This window comes from Crocuta crocuta, unplaced genomic scaffold, assembly GCF_008692635.1.
Source record: "Crocuta crocuta isolate KB4526 unplaced genomic scaffold, BGI_CrCroc_1.0 scaffold65, whole genome shotgun sequence".
NCBI classification, from domain to species: domain Eukaryota; kingdom Metazoa; phylum Chordata; class Mammalia; order Carnivora; family Hyaenidae; genus Crocuta; species Crocuta crocuta.
The window spans coordinates 3303068-3323443 of NW_027530683.1; the positions used below are offsets into that span (position 1 = coordinate 3303068).

The following is a 20376-nucleotide window of genomic DNA, read 5'->3' on the forward strand; positions in this document are numbered from 1 at the left end:
GGGAGAGGGTATCCGCCATATTGGAGCCGGAACCGAAGGTGCCTTGCAGCCGCGGCGCGAGGCGGGTGGAGGTGGCGGCCCTGGCCTGGATGTGAGTGGAGTCGGCTGCGCCGGGGCCCGCAAGCCTGGGGAGTGAATGAGCTGCTGAGGCTAGTATCCTCCCCGCCCACTCGCTCCACTTTTCGCCGCCGGTGCCGGGCCGGAGTCCCCGAGTCGGCTGTGGCCGCGGCAGCGGCAGGATGTTCTCCAAGAAGCCGCACGGGGACGTGAAGAAGTCTACCCAGAAGGTGCTGGACACCAAGAAGGACGCGCTGACCCGTCTCAAGCACCTGCGCATCGTCATCGGTGAGGAGCGAGGGGTGGCGGCACCCAAAGGCCTTCCCTCCTCTGGGAGCCCGTGGGGACTCTCCCTCCCGCCCTGGCGCGGTGCAGGAGTAGAGGGCGAGGCGTCGCCTCCGCGGAGACGCGGGAGGCTGGATAATTTGGGGAAGGGAAAACTTGGCAGTTGGCAAACACTAATCACCACTAACAGGGTTATCCAATTTTGAGTTAATAGCCCGAACTCCTTTTTATAAACTAGTATTACTCTAAAAACTGAGATCTTTTTTAGACTTTCCAGAGGCTTGGTGTTGTCGATAATGGTGTTTATAGAATGTGTGTCAGGTGACTACCGCCATCCTCATCCAAGTGAAAAAAAAACCTTCTCAAACAATATAAACCTTAATCTTTCAAGTTTCATGGCTAATGAGGACGAGGAAGCAGTTATACCTCTTTGGGAAGTGGCTGGTTTTCAAAAAAAATCTTGGGGCAAGAGCCCCGCCCTTCTGTTAATGTACCTTGTTCATCATTACTGTCATTTAGAGGGAAGGTTGTTATTAATTACAGAAAACAGTAGTTTATAGCTTCCTTTGCTTCTCGAGAATTGTATACGATTCTATTTTTATTTAGTTTTTCTTTGTTGCCCTCTACATCTGTTTGGCTGGCCGACCAAACAGTTCTCTGAATTGTGGTAATAGTGTTAAAGGAATCTTTTGCATACTTGCTCATTTCACAGCTGATGAGAGCTGTACTGATACTTATGGAACATTTGGTCCAGCACTTGGATCTTTTTAGATGGAGGTTGAAGTGAAAAGGAAAGTTACTTTGCATTGATACCGAGAGTTATTGGCAGAACTGAGTTTAGAACCCAGATGCCTGAATCCTAGTTCAGGGTATTATTTCAAGCTCTTTTCCTGTTTTTCTGAAAAGTGATGTTTCATTAGTGATGTAAGTTCTGTGTTTTCACTGTGTCTTTCTCTGCTTGTTGTTTACTCATACCATCAGGATACCAGCAGTAATGCCCAACATTTGTATGTTTTACAAAATGATTTCACATAAATTACAATTAATTCTCACAGTAACTGTGGACGTATTTATTATTTTACTCCCTATTTTACAAATGAGAAAGCTGAGATCTGGGAATGTTAAGTGGTCATCCAACTACTAGGAGGCAGAGCCAGAACTGGAGCCCAGATATCATGTCTTTGTTTTTTTACTCTTCCTACATTTATGGCAACAAGTCTTTGTCACAAGTAAATTGCATTTATTCCTGTGGAATAAGAAAGCAATTAAATCCAGTTTGTCAATGTAAAAAGAGAGCCAGTTTTCAAGAAAATAATAAATCTTAATGTAGTTGAGATTGTGATCTTTTTGTTTTCATTCTACTTCTGAGTTAAGCCATTGAAGAAAAGCTTTGGCTAAGAGAGTGCAATAGAGAAAGTCAATGTGTGAATGTAGGAGATGTATCACAGATAATGGCTGTTTGAAATTGGAGACTTAATGGAATTTGACACCTACTTGGGACAGATAGGTTGAGTAAAGGCGGAGCTTTAAAGTTAAGTTACAGTAGAGTATTGACATTTCCTAAACTAACTGCTGTATTTAGTGATAGTGATTAGGAAATGGTTTGTACATACTTCTTGGGCATAAACATTTTTTTTACATTTGGGTGGCTTGGTCTAAATTAAGAGGCCACACATGCTAGATATTTTGTAGGGTCTAGCTTCCTTGGTTTGAAAAAAAAATAATGAAAAGAGACCACTTGTGCTTTTATTTATGGGTTTTTAAAAAATGAAGCCTATACTGTATATAAACACTTAAAATATCGGTAAGAACCTTCAACTAGAGAATATTGTGCTTTCAGACTCCCTGCCTTGTCAGTGGAGGGGGTCCATAAGAAAGATTACTGCACTTCAGTAATCTTATTTTTATTTATTTTTAATATTTTATTTTATTTTATTTTTAAAGTTTATTTTGAGAGAGACCGAGACAATGTTAGTGGGCCGGAGCAGAAAGAGTGGGAGAGTGAATCCCAACCAGGTTCAGCACGGTCAGCACAGAGTCCCAATTGAGGGCTTGAACCCAGAAAGCTATGAGATCATGGCCCCAGCTGAAACCAAGAGTTGGGTGCTTAACGACTGAGCCACTCAGATGTCCCTAAAATCTTTATTTTAGTTCTAGTGTAGTTAACATAGTGTTACACTAGTTTCAGGTGTACAAAATAGTGATTCAGCAGTTCCCTATATCACTTAGTGCTCATCAAGGTAAGGGTACTCTTCCCCTTCACCTATTTTACCCATCCCCCATTCACCTGCCTGGTAAACATGTTTGTTCTCTATAGTTAAGAGCCTGTTTTTTGGTTTGTCTCTTTTTACACTTCAGTAGTTTTAGAACAGTGGTTCTGAACCAGAGACCATTTTGCCCCTCTGGCCACAATGTCTGGAGACACTTTTGGTTGTCACAAATAGGGGGAGAGGATACTGGAATCTAGTGGGTAGCAGAAATGCTGCTATATATCTTACATTGCACAAGATAATCCATCACAACAATATTCTAGCTCTAAATGTCCATACTGCTGAGGTTTCGAAATCTTGTGGAGTGCAAGATAGGCCTCCAAATGTACTTGTTATGGAAACAGTCCAAATGTCTATTGACTAATGCGTGGATAAAGAAGATGTGGTATATGTACACAATGGAATATTACTCATCTATAAAAAAGAGTGAAATCTTGCTGTTTGCAACGACGTGGTTGGAGCTAGAGTGTATGCTAAGTGAAATAAGTCAGTCAGAGAGACAAATACCATATGATTTCACTCATGTGGAATTTAAGAAACAAAACAGTTGAACATAGGGGAAAGAAAAAAAAGAGGGAGGCAGACCATAAAAGAGACTCTTAACTGTGGAGAACAAACTGAAGATTGCTGGAGGGGAGATGGGCAGGGTGGGGGGTGGACTAAATGGGTGTTGTGTATTAAGGAGAGCTCTTGTGATGGGCATTGGGTATTGTATGTAATGATGAATCACTAAATTCTCCTGAAACTAATATTATACAATATGTTAACTAACTAGAATTTAAATAAAAACTTGAAATATAAACAAAACAAAACCCACAAATGTTGTAATTTTTAAAAATTTTTTAATGTTTTATTTTTGAGAGAGAATGCACATGTGCATCTGCACGTGTGGGGAAGGGGCAGAGAGAGAGAGACAGACAGACAGAGGATCCCAGTAAAGAGCCTGATGCAGGGCTCAAACCCAGCAAACCGCGAGATCATGACCTGGGCCAAAGTTTGACGCTTAACTGATTGAGCCACCCAGGTGCCCTGTGAGTTTGCAGTTTTGGACCATTACACATAAAATTGCTGTGAGGTGTGCTTGTAGCATTATAGACACATGCTTTCTTCTCTCTTGGATAAATACCTGGGAGTGGAATGGCTGGGTCATATAGCAGTTGTGTGTTTATTGCCATACTGCTTTTTACAATTTTACATTCTTACTAGCAAGGTATGAGAGTGACATTTTCTGCACACATGTACTAAAACTACTTGGTACGGCCAGTCTTCTTAATTTCAATCACTATAATAAGTATTTAGTGGTAATAATTGCTTCTTTGATATCTAATAATACTGAGCTTTATATATGTGCTTATTTTATTGTATAACTTGTTTGAAGTGTCTTCAAATTTTTCATTTATTTTTAAATCCAATCATTTGCTTTCATCCAGTTTTGAAAATTCCTTATATTTTTTAGATACAGGCACTTTATCAGATAAGTGATTTGCAGAGCTTTTTTGTTTTTAAACTTTTTAAAATGTTTGTTTATTTTTGAGAGAGAGAGAGACCGAGCCCAGGCAGGGAAGGAGCACAGAGAGAGAGAGAGAGGGAGGGAGGGAGACACAGAATTTGAAGCAGGCTCCAGGCTCTCAGCTGTCAGCACAGAGGCTGATGTGGGGCTCGAACTCAGAAACCGTGAGATCATGACCTGAGCCAAAGTCAGACACTTAACTGACTGAGTTACCCTGGTGCCCCTACAGAGCTTTTTTTTTTTTTTTGTAAACAGTCTTTGAATTGTCTTTTAATTTTCTTAACATCTTTGATGAAGTCTATATATCAGTATTGTCTTTTATGGTTTAAAACTGCTTTTGGTGTTTATAGTTTATGTTTATCCAGAATCTTTTTTTCCCTAAGCCAAAGTCACAAAGAGTTTCACCTATCCTTTCTTCAAGAAATTATAACTTCAGAGGTGTCTGGGTGGCTCAGTCAGTAAAGCATCCAACTTCAGCCAAGGTCATGATCTCTTGGTCTGTGGGTAGGAGCCCTGTTCTGGGCTCTGCATTGACAGCTCACATTGGAGCCTGTTTTGGATTCTGTGTCTCCCTCTCTCTCTGCCCCTCCCCTGCTCACGTTCTGTCTCTTCCTCTCTCTCAAAGATAAATAAACATTTTAAAAAATTTATAACTTTGGGATCTATATTTAGATCTGTGATCTATCTTTTTTTTTTTTTTTTTAGATCTGTGATCTATCTTGAGATAACTTTGTAAATATGGTTTGAGATAGGATTGGCTTTTTTTTTTTTTTTTTGCAAATGGCCGTTCATTTGCTCCAGCACTATTTTTTGAAAAAGACAGCCCTTTGTTCACTGAATTGCATTATTGCATTTGCGCTTTTTCCAAAAGTCATTCGTCTATATATATGAGGGTCTATTTCTGGACTTTCTATTTTGTTCCAGTGATCTATTTATTTGTGTTAGAGTCAGGACCCCTCCCTCTCCCTCTCACTTTGTGCGCGCCAGTGCGAACGCGCGCGCACACACACAGAGGTTTTTTATTTTCTTTTACTGTAACTTAATAAATCGTGAAATCAAGTGGTATTGTCCCTGCAATTTTGTAATTCCTTTTCAAAGATTTTTTTGGGGGTTATAGTGTGTGGGGGCCATACCAGGCCCTTAACATTTCCATTTGAGTTTTAAGATTATCTTGTCAGTGTCTTTAAAAATTAAATAAATAGTAATTCCTGCTGGGATATTTATTTCGAGTGTAGTGAATCTGTGGGTCAATTTGAGGGGGAAATGACAATAATACTGAATTCTCAAACTTATGAACGAGTTATATTTCTCCATTTATATACAGCTTATTTTATTTCTCTTGATAGTGTTTTGTAGTTTTTAATACGTAGGTCTTACATGTCTTTTGTCACTTATCCCTAAATATTTTCCACTTTGGAGGTTGTTGTAAATGGTATATTTATATCTGTTTCTTGTTAATTGCTAGTGTAAAGAAATACAATTTTTTTAATGTTTATTTACTTTTGAGAGAGAGAGGTAGAGATAGAGTGTGAGTCGGGGAGGGGCAGAGAGCGAGGGAGACATAGAGTCCCAAGTAGGCTCCAGGCCCTGAGCTGTCAGCACAGAGTCCGACATGAGGTTTGAACTCACAAACTTTGAGATTATGACTTGAGCCAAAGTTGGATGCTCAATGACTGAGCCACCCATATGCCCCAGCAATGCCAATTTTCTTTTAAAGTTAAAAAAATTCTTTTTGTAATCTTTGCACCCAGTGTGGGGCTTGATTTTAGGACTGCAAGATTAGGACTCTCATGTTCTTCTGACTGAGCCATCCAGGCACCCCTGATTTTTGTGTGTTAAGCTTGTGTGCTGAAATCTTGCTAAACCCACTTAGTTGTTCTATTAATTTTTTGTAGATTCCTTTGGATTTTTTTACATAGTCTTATCTGAGAGTAAAGACAGTTTTACTTCTTCCTTTCCAAATGTGGATGCCTTTATTTTTTCTTGGCTTGTTGAACTCATTAGAACCCCTAGTACAGTATAGAGTAGAAGTGGTGAGAATGGGCATCCTTGTATTGTTCTTGATCTTAAGGGTAAAGCAAACAATTTTTTTTTAACTGTGCAACGTGATGCCTTTATCATGTTGAGGAAGTTTCATTTTTTGCTTAGAGTTTGGGTCAGGAGTAGATGTTGGATTTGTTAAATGCTTTTTATACCTTTATTGAGGTGAACAGATTTTGTTTTCATTTGTTAATATGATGAATTAAAGCTATTGATTTCAAATGTTAAATCAACTCTGCAGTCCTGGGATTAAACTTTGCTTTGTCATTTGTAGTGTCATTTTTGTATATTGTTATGCTAAAATTTTGTTTGTAATTTTTTTGTTTATAGTTATGAGAGATAATGGCTTGTACTTCTCTTATAATGTTTCTGCTTCTGATACAGGCTAGTGCTAGCCTTATAGTATTAATTGAGAAGTATTTATGTAAAATTGTTTTATTTTTAACTTAAAGATTTGGTGGAATTCACCAGTGAAGCCATCTGGATCTGTAGTTTTCTTTGAGGGAATGTTTTTAACTACTTTAATAGAAAGATGGCTATTCAGGTTATCTATTTCTTCTTGAGTGAGCATTGGTAGTTTGTTTTTTATCAAGGAAATTTTATTTCATATGAGTTGTCACATGTATAGGCATAAAGTGGTCCATAATACTCCTTTTGATCTCTGTAGTATCTGTGGTGATGTCCTTTCTCTCTCTCTCTTTTTTTTTAATTTTGTAATATTTATTTCTGAGAGAGAGAGAGAGAGAGAGAGAGACAGATTGGACCAGCATGGGAGGGGCACAGAGAGAGGGAAACACAGAATCTGAACCAGGCTCCAGGCTCTGAACTGTCAGCACAGACCCTGATGCTTGGCTCGAACTTGTGAACTGCGAGATCATGAACCAAGCTGAAGTCAGGTGCCCAAACCACTGAGTCACCAAGGCGCCCCTGGTGTCACCTCTCTTAATCTTGATATTGATAATTTCTCTTTTCCTGATCAGTATGACTGGAGGCTTCTCACTTTTATAAATCTAAAAGAACCAGCTTGTGGCCTTTACTGATTTTCTCTGTCTTTCCATTTTTATTTCATTGATCTCTGCTTTGATTTTGATTTTTTTTTTTACTTAGTTTTAATTTGCTCTTTTTCTAGTTTCTTAAAATGTAAATTGAGATTACTGATTTGAGACCCTTTTTTCCCCACTCTAGGCATTTTATGATACAAATATTTCCTAAGTAACATCTCAAAAACTATGGTATTTTGTATTTACATTTTCAGCTGGGTCCAAAATACATTCTACCTTCCCTTTTGATTTCTTCTTTGATCCGTTGGTTATTTACAGTTGTGTTCTTTAGCTGCAAGTATTTGTGGATTACTCAGATACTGTTCTGTTACTGAATTCTACTTTAATTTCAGGCAACATGTTTTAGAACTTGATTTCTTTAAAAATGTCTTGATAGTTCTGAATATGTTTTAACTTGATACATGTTCCATTTACACTTGAAAACAATATATATTCTGCTGTTGTTGGATTGAATGTTCTAAAATTGTTGTTATAAAATTGTTGTTCTAAAAATGTCAATTAGGACAAGTTGCTTGATAGTGTTAAAGACTTTCATATCCTTGCTGAATTGCTGTCTGCTTGTTTTTATCAATATTGAGATGGAGTGCTGAAGTTCCTGATTGTAATTATGGGTTTGTCTATTTCTTTTGCAGTTCTATCAGATTTTGTGTCATGTATTTTGAAGCTCTGTTATTAGGTGATACGCATTCAGGGTTAATCTTTACTCTTGATAAATTTATTTTCACCATTAGGAAATGATTTAAATTTATTTATTTTTGAGAGAGTGTGTGTGTGTGTGTTCAGGGGAGGGACAGAGAGAGGAAGAGAGAGAGAATTCTAAGGAGGCTCCATACTGTCAGTGCAGAGCCCCACTTGGGGCTTGAATTCATGAACTGTGAGATCATGACCTGAGCTGAAATCAAGAGACACTTAACTGACAAGGCCACCTAGGCACCCTGTGAAATGATCTCTTTATGTCTGGTAATACTTTTTGTTTTGGAGATTGGTCTCTTAATGAAAATGGATGATGTACATTTTTTTTTCTTTGTCACTATGCTATTTTTATTATATCCCCAGAACTTATTTATCTTACAACTGGAAGTTTATACCTTTTGACCACTTTCACCCATTTCCCCCACCTCTTGCCTCTAGCGACCGCCATTCTTTCTGTTTTTGTGTGTTTGTTTTTTTAAATTTTTTACCTATAACTGAAAACATAGAGTATTTGTCTTTCCCTGTCTTACTTCACTGAATACCTTCATGTTCTATCTATGTTGTAGCAAAAGGCAAGATTTTCTTTTTCTTTGTGTGTGTATGTGTGTTTGTGTGTGGCTGAATAATACTCCATTGTGTACATGTGTGTAGTGTGTATACGTGTGTGTATGCATGTATACATACACACATATTAAATGTTCTTTATCCATTCATCCATTGGAACAACTTAAGTCATTTCTATGTCTTATCTACTATAAATACTGTAGTGAGCAAGGGGGTGCATATATCCCTTTGAGGAATTGATTTCATTTCCTTCAGATATATACCTAGAGGTGGAATTGCTAGATCATATGGTAGTTCTATTTTTAATTAAAAACATTTTTTAAAATGTTTATTTGTTTTTGAGAGAGAGAGAGATACCGTGTGAGTGAGGGAAGGGACAGAGAGAGAGGGAAACACAGAATCCAAAGCAGGCTCCAGGCTCTGAGCTGTAAGCACAGAGCCCCACGCAGGGCTTAAGATCACGAACCTCGAGATCATGACCTGAGCCAAAGTCAGACACTTAACCGACTGAGCTAGCCAGGCACCCCTATCTATTTCTTTTTGAAAATTACATTCTAACAGGTGTGAGGTGATATCTCATTGTGTTTTTGATTTGTATTTCACTGATGATTAGTGATGTTGAATACCTTTTCATTTACCTATTGGCCATCTGTATGTCTTTGGAAAAATGTTCAGATATTCTGTCCATTTTTTAATTGGATTGTTTGTTGTTTGCTATTGAGTTGTATGAGTTATTTATATAGTTTGGATATTAACCCTTTATCAGATACATAGTTTGCAGATATTTTATCCATTCTGAGGGGTGCCTTTTCATTTTGTTGATGCTTTCCTTTGCTATGCAGAAGCCTTTGTATATGGCTGTTGAGTTTCCCCAATACCATTTATTGAAGAGATTACCCTTTTCATATTGTATATTTCGGGCTCTTTCATTGTAAATTAGTTGACCATTTACGTGGTGGTTTATTTCTGGGCTCTCAGTTCTGTTCCATTGATCTAGGTGTCTGTTTTTATGCAAATATTGTACCGTTTTGATTATTTTAGTTTTGTAATAGAATTTGAAATCAAGGAGTGTGTCACCAGGTTTGTTCGTGTTTCTCCTGATTGCTTTGGCTGTTTGAGGTCCTTTGTGGTTCCATACAAATTTCAGGATTGTTTTTTGTATTTTTGTGAAAAATGCCATTGGAAGTTTGATAGGGATTCCATTGAATCTTTAGATTGCTTTGGATAGTATGGACATTTTAACTTTTAATTCTTCCAATCCATGAGTATGGAATCTTTCTATTTATTTTTGTTTTCTTAGATTTCTTAATCAGGGTCCTGTTTTTTTAGTGTACAGATCTTTCACTTCCTTGGTTAATTTTATTCTTAAGTATCTTTCTTTTTGATGGAGTTGTAAATGGCTTTTTAAAAAATAGTTTATTGTCAAGTTTTTTTGTTTCCAAGGTTTTTTTTTTTTTTTTTTTAAGTAAGCTTTACACCCAATGTAGGGCTTGAATTTGTGACCCCAAGATCGAGTCACATAATCTACTGATTGAGCCAGCTAGGCACCCCTGGGTTTGCTTTCTAAATTTCTCTTTCTCATGGTTCATTGTTATTGTGTAGAAATGCAGCTGTATTTTGTATATTGATTTTGTATCCTGAGACGTTGCTGAGTTTATTAGTTTTAACAGTTTTTTGATGGAGTCATTAGGATTTCCTATGTTATCTGCAAGTAGAGACAGCTTTGTTTTCCTTTCAGGTTTAGATGGCTTTTTATTTCTTCTTGCCTAATTGCTCTGGCTAGGACTTCCAGTACTGTGTTGTATAACAGTGACGAGTGGGCATCTTGTCTTCCTCATCTTAGAGGAAAATCTTTCAACTTTTCACCATCGAGTATGATGTATGATGTCAGCTGTGGGCTTGTCATATATGGCCTTTATTATGTGGAGGTACATTTCCTCTATACCCAGTTGTTTGGTAGTTTTTATTATGAGTCGATGTTGAGTTTTGTCAAATGCTTTTTTTTTTAATATCTATTGAGATGATCATGTGATTTTTATCCTTCATTTTGTTACTGTGGTGAATCACATTGATTTGTGGATGGTGGACCATCTTTGTATGCTTGAAATAAATTCTACTTAATCATGACTATGATCCTTTTAATGTATTGTTGACCTTGGTTTGCTCCTATTTTGTTGAGGATTTTTGCATCTATGTTCTTTAGGGATATTGTCCTATAATTTTCTTCCCTTGCAGTGTGTCCTTGTCTTTTTTTTTTTAATGTCAGAGTAACACTGGTCTTGTAAAATGAATTCAGAAGTATTCCCTCTTCTCTTAAATGGAAGTGTCTGAGAAGAGTTGGTAATTATTCTTTAAATGTTTGGTAGAGTGGGTGCCTGGGTGGCTCAGTCGATTGAGCATCTGACTTCGGCTCAGGTCATGATCTCAGAGTTTGTGGGTTTGAGCCCCACAGTGGGCTCTGTGTTGACAGCTGGGAGCTTGGAGCCTGCTTCGGATTCTGTGTCTCCTTGTATCTCTGCCCCTCCTCCCTTACACACTGCCTCTTTCTCAAAAATAAATAAACACTTAAAAAAAAATGTTTGGTAGAATTCACCAGTGAGGCCATCTGGTCCTGGACTTTTCTCCTTGAGACATGTTTGAATACTGACTCTGTCTCCTTACTTGAAATTGTTCTGTTCAGATGAAGACCAATAAGTAGTCATTTAGATGATGTACATTTAATGTCATTATTGATTTGGTTAAGTTTGAGCCTGTCTTGCTATTTATTTTCTATTTGGCCTGTTTTTAGTACTCTCTTCTTTTTTTCTTTCTTGGTATTAGTTGAATAAATTTGATTCTTTTAAAAACCTCCTTTATTGATTTATTAGCCATAATCTCTTTATCAATTAAGTGATTGCTTTATGATTTATAATAAACATCTTTATCTTACCAGAGCTACTGCTAGGTGATATACCACTTACACCACTTCTCTTACTGTATGACAACTTTGTACAAGTGTACTTCCATTTCTCCCCTCAGTCTTTATAGTTTTCTGGTCATACTTTTGCTTATACATGTTGTTTTGCTGAAGCAGTTTTTTAAAAAATTATTATATATTATGATACATTATTTTGTTTAAGCAGGGTTTTTTTGCAGGTTTTTTTTTTTTTTTTTAAATTAGAGAGCGAGCGAGCAAGAGCAAGCAGGGAAGGGGCAGAGAGAGGGAGGGCACAGAATCCAAAGCAGGCTCCAGGCTCTGAGCTGTCAGCACAGTGCTTGACAAGGAGCTCGAACCTGTGATTTTGGAGATCCTGACCTGAGTGAAGTTGACATTTAACTGACCGAGCCATCCAGGCACCCCTGAGCAGTTATTTTTTGAGGATTTTTAAGTAATAATAAGAAAGGATGTATCATTTCCCATTGCTCCTCATTTCTTTGTAGAGATAGTTATTTCTATCTACCTAGTATCATTTCATTTCTGCCTGAAGGACTTCTTTAATGTTTATTTGTAATGATGAAGGTGTGTAGTGATGAATTCTTCACACTTCTGTTTGTGTGAAAAGTCTTTATTTTACCCCTTTTTGGATAGATTCTTGGCTTTGTTTAGAATTCTAGGTTTATGGCTTTTTCCCTTTGTCCTTAAAACATTTTACTCCCCCTGTCTTTTTGATTGCTTGCTTGCTTGCTTTCTTTCTTTCTTTTAAAGATTTTATTTTTAATCTCTACACCCAACATGGGGCTCAAACCCCTGTGTCAAGAATCACATGTTTCATTGACTGAGCCAGCTAGGTGCCCCTTGCTGCATTATTTCTGATAAATCTGCTATCATCTTTACTGTGCATGTAACATTTTTCTTTAAGCTGTTTTTAAGATCTTCTCTTCATCTGCTTTTGAGCAGTTGTTCCGTGGTGTAGTTTTCTTGGTGTTTGGGGTTCATTGAGTTTCTTAGCTTGCTTGGGTTTACATTTTCAGTAATTTTGGTAATTTTTTCCTACTTCTTTCTCCCCTCCTGTTTTGGAATTTCATTTACTAGTATATGAGAGTATTAATATTAGATTGGTGTATTGGGAAAGTATTATTAGTATATTAGAAAGTTTCTTGGCTTGGAAAGACTGACATTCTTTTCGTTTTGGGGGATTCTTTTTTCTCTGTGTTTTATCTTGGGTGGTTTCTATTGTTGTCTTCAAGTTCACTAGTATTCAGCTTTATGCAATCTGCCATTAATCTTATCTAGTTTATTTTTCATCTCAAATGTTTTTATTTAGTTAATTTGGGTATAAAATTATATCATATGCATGTCTTTTTTTTTTTTTTTTTAACTTCCTGAACACATGAAATACAGTTAAAGTAACTTGATGTACTTCTGTGCTCATTCTAACCTCTCTTTCAATTCTGGGTCAGTTTTAATCAGTTGATTATTTTCCTTATCCTAGGTTGTTTTCCTGCTTCTTTCTATGCTGACCAGTCTTGGGATAGGTGATACTGTGAATTTGACCTTCTTAACTTCTGGATATTTTTGTATTCCTGTAAATTCTTAAGCTTTATTCTGGGATGCAATTAAATTAAAGTTTGAGCATTTTAAGTCTTGTTTTTATGATTTCTTGATAGATCTGTCTGGGGCTAATTACTATTTTTATGAGGCAAAATTTTTCTGAGTATTCTGCCCAATGAATGCCCTGCAAATTATGAGGACTTTTTTTTTTTTTTAAGTTCAGCTCTTGGGAACAGATGCTATTCTCAGTCTTATGTGAGCATCTGGTACTGTTCTCTTAAATTCTTTCACATAGTTCTTTCACTTGTCTTAGGAAGTTTCCTTATGATCATAAAGAAGGGAGCTTTCCCCAGTATCTGGAATTCTCTCAGTGTGTGTATCTTTCTTTCGTGCTTTGAATTCTAATTATCTTGGTTTCCCTGGACTGTCAGCTGATAATCTCAGTTTATGGATTCCATTGGCTCTGGCTGACCTGATTCCGTTTCTTCCTTACCGTGGCCTGGAAACTCTTAAGTCAGGAAGCTGGAATAGTCCGAACACACCTTTTGTGTGCCATCTGTTAGGAATTCTGTACCTGATGTCCATACTTGCTTGAAACAAACAAACAAACAAAAACCCCACAAAAACTCCCTAAGTTTTCAAGGCATTGTACATCAGATGTTGATAAGAGGTTCTCTGAAACAAATGAGACTGAAAATTGGCTTTAATCAAAGAAATTTCCTCCCCATTTTTTACTTTTTTGCATTTAGAGAAGAAATTTACTATCAATTGATGATTGAAAAATACTTGATTGTGTTTCTCCGATCTGGATATATTAATGTTTTCACAAAGAAAATTAGATTAAAATATCCTAAATCAGAAACATAAAGAATATTCGATGGGCATAAATGGTAATATGCAAAGGACAGAAGCAAATACCATATGTTCAGTAAGTAACTTAAAAATGGTACAGATGAACTTTGAACTGACATGAATGAAAATCTGAACATGTGGAGTCCTTGTGAATTGTAAACTGCTTATAAAAAAATTGTTTTGATACCTGAATATATTTTTGAGGGTTTGATATGCAAAGTTAGTAATTCTATATATATGACATTAGATTTTTTTATTCTTTAATTTGTATATAGTCTTTAGTTTATATTCTTTAATTTGAGTCTTACTGATTTGAAAAATTAATTTGACATAATTGAAATACTTTATCTTTGTGTATTTATGAAGCAGTGATTTACGGAGCAGATTATTCACATAAATGTTACTGATTAATTTGCTTACTAAAATAAACTGTTTCAAATACTGTGAGCTGCCTCTGCATTAACATTTTTTTTTTATTAAGGATTTTATTTCATCTAAACAATTTTATGTGGTTTATAGGCCTGCGTAAAATGTGGAATAGAATGATTAGTGATAAAACAGACAACTGACTAAAGGAAGCATTACCAGGTTCTAGAAATAAGGTGATTAAAGCTCTCAGGCATTGACTTTGGTTCTTAGATTTCCTGACAGCTAAAGTGAAAAGAGAAGCATGTTGGTTTAAGTTTTCAGTGTCTTAAAAAAGAAAGCATACTTTATTTATGTCTGTATAATCCAAATGATTTTTTTTTTTTTTTTTGTATTTCTGTGAAAAGCAGCATCATCCTTCAAGTTACTAAAACACGAAACTTTGATTTTTGACAGTGTGGTAGAAAAAGATAAATAGATGTAAAGGTAGCCCATAGACACCTCAAAGTCCAACTGTCCCCACCTACATAAATGTATTTTTGTCTACCACAGAGTCTTCTTTAATTCTTGTTATCCCTCTCTGGCACTTTACATTTCAGCAGTATTGAATCAGAAATCACTTTCTGTGATTCTTGTACCTTTGTTAATGATATTTGTTGTATCATACCTTCCCGTCACTCTTACACCGGAAAGCTTCTGCTCTTCTTTTACGGTTCATAGGTTTGATGAAGGCTTCCCCATCAGATGGGCATAGGAACTTTTCCTACACTGTGCTGTTTACTTCTAGTAATTTGGTTATTTTATTACAATGTACTCATTTTATGACTGTTTATTAACCTTCCCGAGGGCAGAGGTGTGTCTCTTTGTCTTCCTGTCCCTAGACTTAGCATAGTGCCTGGCATAAAATAGGTGTTCAGTAAATATTCTGTAGTTCAAGAATGAATGTGTTAGGTATGTGAACAAAGTTGCTTTTTTGTGAACAATTTTCTTTCAATTGACGGTGGTAGAAAAAATATTTAAAGGCAGTATTCTGATTAGAAAGAGACTTTGGTTTTTCCCCATTGATGGAGAAAAATTGAGAGTTTTCCCCCTCAGTTCAGAAACATGACAGAGATGTTCACTCTCAACACTGTTGTTCAACATAGTACTGGAAGTCTTAGCCTCAGCAATTAGACAACAAAGAGAAATAAAAGACATACAGATTGGAAAGGGAGAAGTCAGACTTCCACTCTTTGCAGATGACATGATACGTGTTTCTACATGGACAACCTGAAAGACTCCACCAAAAAGCTGCTAGAACTGGTATGTGAATTCAGGAAAGTTGCAGGATATAAAATCAACATTCAGAAATCAGTTGCATTTCTATACACCAATAATGAAGTAGCAGAAAGAGAAATTAAGGAATTGATCCCATTTTCAATTGCACCAAACACCGTAAGATACCTAGACATAAAAGTAACCAAAGAGGTAAAAGATCTGTATGCTGAAAATTATAGAAAGCTTATGAAAAAAATTGAAGAAAACACAAAGAAATGGAAAAACATTCCATACTTATGGAATGGAAGAGCAAATATTATTAAAATGTCTATACTACCCGGGGTGCCTGGAGGGCTCATTTGGTTAAGTGCCGGATTTCGGCTCAGGTCATGATTTCGTGGTTCATGGGTTTGAGCCCCGTGTTGGGCTTTGTGCTGACAGCTCAGAGCCTGGAGCCTATGTCTCCCTCTCTCTCTGCCCCTCCCTTGCTCACACTTTGTCTTTTTCTTTCTCTCTCTCTCAAAAATAAACATTTTTTAAAAACTACCCAAAGCAATCTATGCATTCAATACAATCCCTATCAAAATATACCAGCATTCTTCACAGAGCTAGAATAAACAATCTTAAAATTTGTGTGGAACCAAAAAAGACCTTGAATAGCCAAAGTAATGTTGAAAAAGAAAACCAAACCTGGAGGCATCACAGTTCCGGACTTCAAGCTGTATTACAAAGCTGTAATCATCAAGACAGTTGATGGTACTGACACAAAAACAGACACACAGGTAATTGGAACAGAATAGAAAACCCAGAAATGGACCGAACCACAAATGTATGGCTAACTAATCTTCAACAAAGTAGGAAAGAGTATCCAATGAAAAAAAGTCTCTTCACCAGATGGTGCTAGACAGTGACATACAGAAGAATGAACCTGGACTACTTTTTTACACCATACAAAAAAATAAATTCCAGTGGATGAGAGACCTAAGTGTAAGACAGGAAACCATCAAAATCCTAGAGGAGAAAACAGGCAACAACCTATTTGAACTCAGCTGCAGCAACTTCTTACTAGACATGTATCCAGTGGCAAGGGAAATAAAAACGAAAATGAACTTTTGGGACCTCCTCAAGATAAAAAGCTTCTGCACAGCCAAGGAAATAATCAACAAAACGAAACAGCAACCGACGGAATTGGAAATTTGCAAATGATGTATCAGATAAAGGGTTAGTATCCAGAATCTAAGAACTTACCAAACTCAATACCCAAAAAACAAACAACCCAGTGAAGAAATGGGCAAGAGACAAGAACACTTCTGCAAAGAATACATCCAGGTGGCTGACAGACACATGGAAAGATGCTCATCAGATCATCATAGAAATACAAATCAAAACCACAATGATATACAAACTTACACTTGACAGGATGGCTAAAATTAACAACTCGGGAAACAGCAGATGTTGGTGAGGATGTCGAGAAAGGGAAACCCTTTTGCACTGTTGGTGGGAATGCAAACTGATGCAGCTACTGTGGAGAACACTATGGAGTTTCCCCCCAAAATATAAAATAGAACTACCTTATGACTGAGCAATTGTTCTTCTAGGTATTTATCTGAAGGACATAAAAATGCTGATTCAAAGGGACACATGCATCCCTTTGTTTATAGCAGCACTATCAATGATAGCCAAATTATGGAAAGAGCCAAAATGTCCATTGATTGATGAATAGATAAAGAAGATGTGATGTGGTGTGTGTGTGTGTGTGTGTGTACACACATATGTAACTTTTCAGTTAAAGTGCTCTGTTTTGTTTTTATTTTTACATACATACATACGTACATACAAAGGAATACCACTTGGTGATCAAAAAGAATGAAATCTTCCCATTTGCAGCAAGGTAAGTGGAAGTAGAATGTATTCTGCTGAGTGAAATGTCAGTCAGAGAAAGGCAAATATATGATTTCACTCATATGTGAAATTTAAGAAATAAGACAGATAGAGGAAGGGAAGGAAAAAGCAGATAAAAAGAGAGGGAAGCAAACCATAAGAGACTCTTAAAGACAGAGAACAAACTCAGGGTTGCTGGAGGGGAAGTAGGAGGGGGATGGGTTAAATGGGTGATGGGCATTAAGGAGGGCACTTGTTGGGATAAGCACTGGGTGTTATATGTAAGTGATGAATTGCTGGGTTCTACTCCTGAAACCAGTATTACATTGTATGCTAACTAACTTGAATTTAAATAAGTAAATTTTTTAAAAATTTAAAAAATGACACCCTGCAAAAAAGAAAGAAAAGAGACCTTGGGTTGTCTTTAGTACCTGTGCAGAAAAATTGGTTCAGAATCTAAAGTCTGTATAACGTTAAAAATAAAAACAAAACACAGCACTTTAACTGAAAAATGTTGATGGCATTATGGCAGAAGTTATCAGATAATCTTCCCTCATTATTAAAAGAAATTTTCATGACTTCTGTCTGGTAGCCCAACAGTATGTTAACATTAAAGTATATTTTCTCACCTACATTTAATAGAATATATTGATCTGTAGATACCAGAGAGAAGATGAGTGAATATAGCACATAACATCAAGCTTGTGGCCCTAATTTGTCTTCGCAACCACAGGAGACTAATACAGATTTCTTAGTGTCTTGACCTTTTGCTCTTCCATATGAATTTGGGAATCAGCTTGTTAAATCCCTAACTAATGTTTGTTAGGACTTTTTTTTATTGGATGGACTTGAATCTATAGGTTTAGTTTAGAAGAGATTAACATTGGTATGGTATCTATTCTTCCTATTCCAAGGAGCCTCCATTTATTTAGCCTCTTTTTAAAGACTTGCACATCTTTTTTATAGTCAAGAACAGTTACATTAAAAAAGGAGGTTAAATTTTAGAAGGAGGACTTCTATTAAAGAAGGTGCTCATGTGACCACTTCATTAAATGGCAGTTTAGATAAAGATGAAGAAGAAAGAATGCTCATCTGCATAAAGAGTGATATATAGATCACTACTTTATAAAGAATCAATTAAAAATAGTTCTAACTCTTCATGATAAAATGGAAAGAAATAAGGAAATCTATATTATATCAGGATAGGAAAGCCCACTTTCAAAACTTATACCAGAGTTAAAAATTGTCACAGAATTGATTAATTTGCCTATTTCAAATATTTTGTATTTCTAATAATAAAACCCTTCTTTAGCAGAATTAAAAGATGAACACCAAACTATGAAACAGTTGCAGCATGTTTAAGGGAGTTAATTTCCGGACTGTAAAATGTTCATGAAATTTGGAAAAGATTGTGCTGTGTGTTATCGAGATATGTTAAAAACAGACCTTCTCGGTGTGCTGGCTCCCTCCTCCACTGCTTCCTCGTCCTGCTGCTGCTGCTCCTGATGCTTGTGTGCTGGTTTGCTGAGCCACCAGGTCTCTCTTTTGTGAAGCCGTAGCAAAGGAGACTCAGGAGCTTACTGTGGCTGAGGAAAAGCCCAAGGAAGGAGTTAAGACTGAGGACAGTGATCATATTAATTGGAAGGTGACAGGGCAGGATGGTTCGGTGGTACAGTTTAAGATTAAGAAGCATGCACTTAGTAAACTAATGAAAGCCTATTGTGAATGGCAAGGTTTGTCAATAAGACAGATTAGATTCTGATTTGATGGGCAGCCAGTCAATAAAGCAGACAAGCCTGCACAGTTAGAAATGGAGGATGAAGATACAGTTGATGTGTTCCAGCAGCAGACAGCAAGTGTCTACTAAAAAGAAAACCTGCTACCTTACTCCAGAACTCTGTTCCTCCAGACCAAGACATTCTCAATTAAAAAACCGCAATTTGGTTCTATCACATTCTGACTACTACAGTATAATTTTCTCTTTTCTTTCATTTTGTATGTGTATGTGCATGAGCATATTGTACTTTTTTAATTAAATGGCCAATGGTTTGTTTTGATTGACATCAGATGAAGATGGGATGGGGAGGGGCGCCTGGGTGGCTCAGTCAGTTAAGCTTCTGACTTCGGCTCAGGTCATGATCTCATGGTTGGTGGGTTCGGGCCCCATGTTGGGCTCTGTGCTGACAGCTAGCTCAGAGCCTGGAGCCTGTCTTCGGATTCTGTGTCTCCCTCTCTCTCTGACCCTCCCCTGCTCATGCTGTTTTTATCTCTCTCTCAGAAATAGATAAAACAGTAAAAAAATTAAAAAAAAAAAAGATGGGATGGGGAAAAATGCTGGTTCTTTGAAAATACCCTTTCTCCACTAGTGGCATGTTCATTCAGCTTTTTTTTTTTTTTTNCAGGTGCCCCCATTCAGCTCTTATCTTTATGTTCCAGTAAGTTATTTTGCTCTCAGTGTTTAACAGAAAAACAACATAAAAATCCTTGCATACCTTGTTCAATTGGAGAATTTTCATGTTTTTTCTTTTATCATTGTAAAACTAAGGAGAATTTTATAACTATATGAAGCTGTTACATGTAGGGCAATCTGTCTTTACATAAGGATAAATTACTCTAAATGAATCCTTGGTAGTTTTCCCTTCAAGTCAAGCTTTTTTCTTTCTTTTTTTCCTAGTGTTCGTTTTTGAGAGAGATGGTGTGAGTGGGGGAGGAGCAGAGAGAGAGGGAGACACACAATCTGAAGCAGGCTCCAGGCTCTGAGCTGTCAGCACAGAGCCCATTGTGGGGCTCGAATTCACAATCTCTATCATGACCTGAGCTGAAGTTGGATGCTTAATGGACTGAGCTACCCAGGCACCCTGTGTTTTGTTTTTTAAATAAACTTCTGTAGGTATGGTGCCTGGGTGGCTCAGTTGGCTGAGCATCTGACTTTTGATTTCGGCTCAGGTCACAATCTCATGGTTCGTGAGATGAGCCCTCCGTTGGGCTCAGAGCTGACGGTGCGGAGCCTGCTTGGGATTCTCTCTCTCCCTCTCTGTGTACCCCTCCCTTGCTGCTACACATGCACTC

At 37.1% G+C, this 20376-nt stretch overlaps 1 protein-coding gene and 1 pseudogene across 6 annotated transcripts in view; both read left to right on the plus strand.

The window, feature by feature from the left end:
• The first annotated feature begins 6 nt into the window (after window positions 1-6).
• The window catches only part of RALGAPA1 (Ral GTPase activating protein catalytic subunit alpha 1), a 259411-nt gene continuing 239041 nt past the window's right edge, over window positions 7-20376 (plus strand). For all 6 annotated transcript variants that reach the window (XM_077769216.1, XM_077769217.1, XM_077769215.1 and 3 more), the window contains exon 1: window positions 7-345. In XM_077769216.1, coding sequence (XP_077625342.1) covers window positions 240-345 — 106 coding nt within the window. In that variant the 5' untranslated portion in view covers window positions 7-239. The remainder of the gene's footprint in view (window positions 346-20376) is intronic.
• Window positions 639-19174, plus strand: LOC144235658 (small ubiquitin-related modifier 2 pseudogene; annotated as a pseudogene).